At 44.8% G+C, this 6,801-nt stretch overlaps 1 protein-coding gene across 1 annotated transcript in view; it reads right to left on the bottom strand.

Moving 5' to 3' along the window:
• Window positions 1–5,379: 5,379 nt before the first annotated feature.
• The window catches only part of ADAMTS15 (ADAM metallopeptidase with thrombospondin type 1 motif 15), a 40,965-nt gene continuing 39,543 nt past the window's right edge, over window positions 5,380–6,801 (bottom strand). The window contains exon 8 of the mRNA XM_048512987.1: window positions 5,380–6,288. Coding sequence (XP_048368944.1) covers window positions 5,508–6,288 — 781 coding nt within the window. The 3' untranslated portion in view covers window positions 5,380–5,507. The remainder of the gene's footprint in view (window positions 6,289–6,801) is intronic.

Genomic DNA, 6,801 nt, shown 5'->3' with positions numbered 1-6,801 from the left:
TTATGCCCTGCTGAGGTCCCTCCGAAATTTAACCCTCTTCAGGTTCTAATCCCAAATCTCCAGGAATTTCCCCAGACTGGATCTTCCAATCCTAGATGCAGCCAAAACAACCAAGAGTCTCTGGCATCTTAGAGGCTCACAAATGAATGGTGACTGAAGCTTTGGAGATCCAGAGTCCACTTTTTCTGCCACACAATGGCATCCTGTTGCCAGAAATAAATACCAAATAAGAGGTAAGGAATTATTAGAAAGACTTTTGAATGTTGGGGGCCTTCAGGCCACATTTTACAACTCTTTCCCTCCTGTTTATACTCAGGTATATATTGCTGCCAGCTAAAGATGTCAAGTACTTCATGCGTCTGAAGAAAAGTTTGAACACAGTTGGGAAAGTCTGAAGACAGAGTGTCACCCTATAATGAGTCAGCTCACTGGTCCATCTTGCTCAGTATTGCCTCCTCTGATTGGTCAAAGCTGTGTGGGCTCCAATGCAGACAAAGGTCGTTTTCAATATCTGCAGCTTGAATATTTTAACGGGAGATTCCAAGGAGTGAACCTGGAACCTTCGACATGCAAAACAAAGCGTGTCCTCTGTCACGGAACCACAGCTCCGCCCCAAACATTGTGAAGAATAAACTGGATAGTCTTTAAAGTCGCACAATGCATTCTGCTTAAGTCTAAATTGGTTTAAATAATTACGCCCTCTCTCCAAGGAAATCCCAGAGCCATAGCTTCATTCTGCACAGAACAAATAAGAAATCCTGAGGATGGGAAAAATGCTTCTTGGGGAGGAACTCCACACACCTTTTTCCCTAACAGATCCTCAGGACACCTTATTTAAGCTCAAGACAACTTTTTTTGAAGTCACTAAAATATGGACTTTTTCGTAAAGTCATCTGCAAGTCGCCTCCTGCTTACTGCGAGGAGCTGAGGAGACATCTTATTTTTACCGCCCGACATTAAAGCTCTCTTGGCAGTTTCCTTGGCCACTCACACCTGACATTTTTTGGTGTTGTGGTGATTCTCTGAACCTGCAGCCATTTGCTGAAGGTTGCCCAAAGACATTTGCTCTGCCGGCTCCGCTGCTGGGCAACTTTTCAGCCCGAAAAGTACATTGTTGTGCTCAGTTCACCCTGCCGATTCTGGCAATATATAGTCTTCCCTTTTTCATTTTTAATGAGCTGTCTTCGAAGACACGCAGACATGATATGAAAATTGGCATGGATTCTGAAATCACGTCTGTGTGTCTTCAAAGGTAGCTCATTGTTGTTTTTTAAGGGGAAACTATCAATTGCCAGAATCAGCAGGCTGAGCTGAGTATAACCATGTACTTTTCAGGTTGAAATAGCACCCAGCAGCAGAGCCTGCAGAGCAGACCTCCTGGGGAAACTTTCAGCAAATAGCAGCAGGCACAGAGAATCACTTGCAGAACCATAAAATGTTGGGTGTGAGAGCTTTAAACTTGGGAGGGAGGAAAAACTTGGGAGGCAGAAAAAAAGCCTTTTTCTCCTCTCACAGCCTTTTGTGTCCATGCTGTCCAGACAAAAATGAGGTGATGGCTTCTTTCAAGGCACTCTGGGATGTCTTATTTGTGCTGTGCAGAAAGGACCATAGTTTCATTAGTGGAAGTAAAGTACATCCAACTGAGAAATCTCAAACTATCCCTAGGAAGATTCTGAAGGTCAAGACCAGCCACCACATTATTTTAATACTGCTGTGAATCCCTTGGTTTCGAAGGCAGCTTTTTAACATACAGCCAACAGCAGGCCCGGCTTTTCATATCCCGGTTCATAATTTCTTTCATGTATAATAAGGTATTTAAAAACCTTGTAAACAGTCTTGAAGGAGGGAGTGGAATGCTACTCAAAGGCTCCCCTAAATACTCACGGAACAAGCACCATTTTGAAAACAAGAGTCCATATTAGCTACACGTGGCACAGAAACCAAGCCACAGACAACATTTCTTCCTGTATAAAGAAAGCAAACTCTTCCACAAGGAGAACGATGGAGGAGACTCTTCTCGGTTTTCAAGTCCTTGGAAAGATGTTTGCTGAGGTGATCTGAAAGGCACTGATGCCAGAGCACCCCAAGCTCAGCAGCCATGCAAGATGGCCCAGAGGGGTCATATTCTTCTTCTGTCTCTTGTTGACTAAAGAAACACAGTTTACTAGGGTTGCCAACATGTCCGGATAAAAATGTCCCGTTTTTACGTGCTTAGTTAACAGTCCTCTTCATGGTAAAACATTACAAACGAGTAGACGCGAAAAATCTGAAGAAAGCATGACTACAAAGTTCATTAATATTTCATGTAGTCCATAACTATTAGATAGACGAGATGCCTAATTTTTGTTTTGTGCAAGACAGAATTTGAACTGATGCACTGGAAGAAGAATTATTAATTATAAAACAAACATGAAAATCGAGGGCTCGTCTATAAAGTATCTAGAGACTTTGTGAAATAATGATGGACTCCACATTCATGCTTGCTTAGATATTTTCTTTGTGTCTACTTTGTGTTAGATTTTGCGTTTACCTCAACGATGATTGCTAACTAAACACGTAGTAAATGCAGATGCATTTAAGTTGTACCCATAGACTATATTTGGATTCTGCAGCCTGGCTATAATTGCTACTGTTTTAGTTGACTATTGACTCTAAAGGCTATACTGCTTTAGTAACTTAGGAGTTACCTTTGTGCCATGAACAATTTTAACGTTTTCCCCACCCCAGTTGGCAATCCTACAGCTGATGACTGTTACGACACTGTGGACAGCAGCCAACCTAAGACACACAAGGAAGTCATTGAAAATGATCTACAGGCAGCCGAGATTAGTTATTTCGACCTGACACAGCACACCTCAAAGGAATGAAGGTGTATCTGCTGACTGCCCTGTTTAACTTGTGCACAGAGGCCACTCTCCCCATTGTTACCCTCCACCATCAAATAAACTGAATCCTCGCCTCAAAGGCACTGACTCAGGTCACCAGCTTAAGATCTACTACAGGCTCATGTTTGACTTCAGAGGTCATAAGAGATCTCCCTTAGGATGAAACATAATCTGAGATCTTGAAGCCTCCATGCTGCTTCAGACACATGAGTAAACATACACACAAACACAGTGCAGAAAACATTTCCTTTTTCCGCTTCCCACCAGATCCTTCCTGTTTAGCCCTGTTCACAAGTTGCAGTGAACACAGATGCACTTCATGTACAGTGTACACTTGACTGTTTTTTATACTTGTTAAGTACTTTTCATGTCACATTCAACACATGGGCAGCTGAACATGTGAATGAAACCCCATAATTTTCCGAGTATGCAAGTGAACGAATATTGACACTTTCTTACAAACATGCGCATGCATGTACAGGCAGGATGTATGTCTACCACAGCATATGAACAGGCCTACTGCCTCCTCATCATGGAGAAAATATTTTGGTCTCTGCAAAATCTGGGTTATATCTGATGTTTTTCTCCAGCCAGAAACACAGCTGCCCTGCTAGAAACAAACTGCCATCACATTCTAGTATTGATACTTACGGGGAACATAACCTCAAAGTGAACAAGCACATGAAGTTGCTTCCAGATGAAGGCTGCAGAACACGAGACCTGATACAGCAGAAATTTCATAGTATATTTTACAAAATGACTGATTGAGGTCTGGGCTTCAGAGCGACTGCAATGTCCCTCTAACTGCATAATCCTCCCCTACAGACAGTTGAAGTCGACTATGCTGTCTCAGGATAAGAGGTTAGTATGGTCAGTTGAGGGGCAGCCATCAAGAAAATGGTGTGCTTTCGCATTAGAATATAGTCCCGAACGAATATGAAAACTGTCATTCATTTTTACACGCTGCCTTTGTCAAAACCATTATTTTGTGATTATTGAACATGGCGCTTTGACACAACAACATGGTACTTTGATACTTTCAAACAGACAAGAGAGAGCAGGGCTAGGTAGGTACTAGGACCCAGGCAGAGCATTCTACTAGCAAGAAGGTTCAGCATGTTTTGTTCTGTGGGGGAGAAATATACAACCCTACTAACATATTTTTCTGAGACAGGGTGTAACAGGATCACAGTGGCAATAACTATCTGATCCTCAAGATTTCTTTTGGATGCTACAAATTTGGCAAGTATCCATGTGAACACATGAAGCTGCCTAATACTGAATCAGATCCATGGTAGGTACATCAAAGTCAATATGTCTACTCAGGCACACAGGGGCTCCCCAGGGTTTCCAGCAGTGGCCTTTCACATCACGTATCTCTTGATCCTTAACTGGAGATGCCACAGATTGAGCCAGGGACTTTCTGAATGCTACGCATACGCTCTACTACAGAGACACAGCCATTCCCAACATTTCAAAGAATTTTACATATACAGCTGTCTTCTAATGAGACAGACTATCGGTCGATCCAGCTCAGTAAGGTCTCTTCTGATGGGCAGCGGCTCTCCAAGAATCCAGGAAGTCTTTCCCAATTTTAACTGGAGATTTCTACCTACAAAGCTAGTGTTCCATAATGGAGCAACATTCAGATTCACATGGGAACACTCATAAGTTGCAAACATGGAAGGCATGTGGTTTTTGAATAGTTAAAAAGTAAATTTTTTAAAAACCTGCCTCCTGCAGATCCCCTTCGTTTTGTATATTTGGGATAGGTAAAGTGCATCTCTGCCCCACCCCCCAATCCCCAAGGACAGTCTTCTTAGACAATGGATTGAACAAGCAACCAAGGAAGAGGATGCTTCACCCAAGGAGGACTCGACTCAATGGGGATAAGCACCATAAACATAACTACTGTTCAACCCATACAGGTTAACAGAAATAGTGCTATCGAGTCATGACTGGCTGTAGCTCTGCACAGAAGCATGAATGTAATAAAAAACATTTTCTGGATATCCACCAATGTGTCAGGACCGAATCACAGTATGCCCATAGGCCTTGCAGGTAACTTACTGTACCAGCTGTTAAGCCTTATCTTTTCTTGCAGGTGCAAGAAGGTAATTCTTTAAGGTCTTCTTTATCGCTAGGGTGTTTGGGGAAGGGGGAATCTCAAGAGATGGCCTTTTTATACATTTTGCAAGAGACTGGGCCATAATTCTAAGGGATGACCATCACTGCCTTTGGACCATCTTGGATGGCAAGTTGTTTCAGTTCCGATCTGGAAATCTCAGCTACGCAGCCACAGCCATCCGCCGCTAAGCTGTGGTGGAGTTCGGGTGGTTTGGCAGCTTCGAGGTAGTTGTTTATTCCTACTTCATCTCTGAGCAACCATCATCAACAAACCCCCTGCTCAGCCCCTTCTTGCGGCACTCTTTTTCGGCCCACTCAAATCCTTTTTTATTGTTGTTGTTGAAATGCACTATGTAACAGATACACCACCACCCCCTTCAACTCCACTGAGTCCCTCTCCCTCCCCCCCAGAGGCTGTTTAAAACTTTCAGCCACTTGGTTGCAGAGAGCAGGAATGATGCAGCAGTGTCTCGGTCAAAAACGGGTCCAGCCCAGTCAGCACGGTCTTGGCGTACAAAAGTCCAGCTCCTGCGGCTTCTTCCTGAGGTTGCAGCGGTCACGGGGTAGCAGAGCACCGCCCCGCCCTGTGCATTTCAGCATGCGCCTCTTGAACCCCCGGCCACAGGTTTTGGAGCACGGTGACCAGGGGCCCGCCTCCCATGTGGGGCAGGGGTCACCACATATCCTGATGTCGGTGGGTCGCTGAGTTGCGTCACAAGCGGAAGCCAACTGGCCTAAGGCATCACGGCACAGCACCATGCGCTTCTGCAGCCCGTTGCCGCAGGTGACGGAACAGTCCTCCCAGCTGGTGGTGGCCCACTTGTAAGAGGGGCGTTTATAATCCGGCCGACCTGGATCCAGGCGGTTCGAGAGGGTGAGGATGCTGTTGTTGAGGACTGGTGGGCGTTTCCCGTCTTTCCGGTAAGAGGACTTGTCCTCCTTGTTTTCTTTGGGCAGGTAGAAGGAATACCGTACCCGAGGCGGGGTCATCTTCCCCACCGACAGCACCTCCACAGTCAGCGGCTCCTGGATGGGCATAAAGGCTTGGAGGCTTTCCACGGCCGTCCCGGTCCCGCTATACCGCACCACGCTGCCCTTCACCATCAGGTCCCTCTCCACGGCTGAGACAATGAAATGCCCATTCAGGAGGTATTTGCCATGCCCATTTTTCACTGCCAGGTAGTTGTCATCACTGATCAAACCCTTGTAACCTCGCTGTCTGATGTCAATGCTGGAAGCACCAGCCGGGATGAGCACTACAAAGTTGTAACCATGCCTGGAGAGGGAGAGAGACATTTCAGACAGAGAAAGATTTTACAACAGGACGGAAAGTCGAGTTGTACATATTTTCTTAGCACCCTGACAACTGCATATTTTGCTTTTTAAAAAAGGACAAGGGTCTACATTTTAAAACTCTGTGTCCCTCTAAATGTGACAGAACAGCATGTCTGCACACTGCCATCAAGCAACTTCTAATTTCTCCTACCTGGCCCTACAGGATCCAGAAGTTATGAATTCAAGAGACACCCAGTGTTTTGTTTTGTAATAAACTATAGTGTTTTTGTAACCCAGTATTTCCAATCTAGATCAACTATTGCAATCCTAAGAAGAGTGACACCTGTCTAAGTCCACTGACTTCAATGGACTTCGAAGGGCATATCTCTGTTTAGGATTACACCATAACTATACATCTTCATTATAGATTGTAGCCAACATTCCCTGTAAGCCGCATGGGTGCGAGGCCACTGAATTGGTGCTATGTAGAAAAGGGGTCGCCTGGCAGGGGGTG

The sequence above is a fragment of the Sphaerodactylus townsendi genome, linkage group LG12, assembly GCF_021028975.2.
Source record: "Sphaerodactylus townsendi isolate TG3544 linkage group LG12, MPM_Stown_v2.3, whole genome shotgun sequence".
NCBI classification, from domain to species: Eukaryota; Metazoa; Chordata; class Lepidosauria; order Squamata; family Sphaerodactylidae; genus Sphaerodactylus; species Sphaerodactylus townsendi.
Note: the sequence above shows the minus strand (reverse complement) of the source record. Positions and strands in the feature narration are given on the sequence as shown.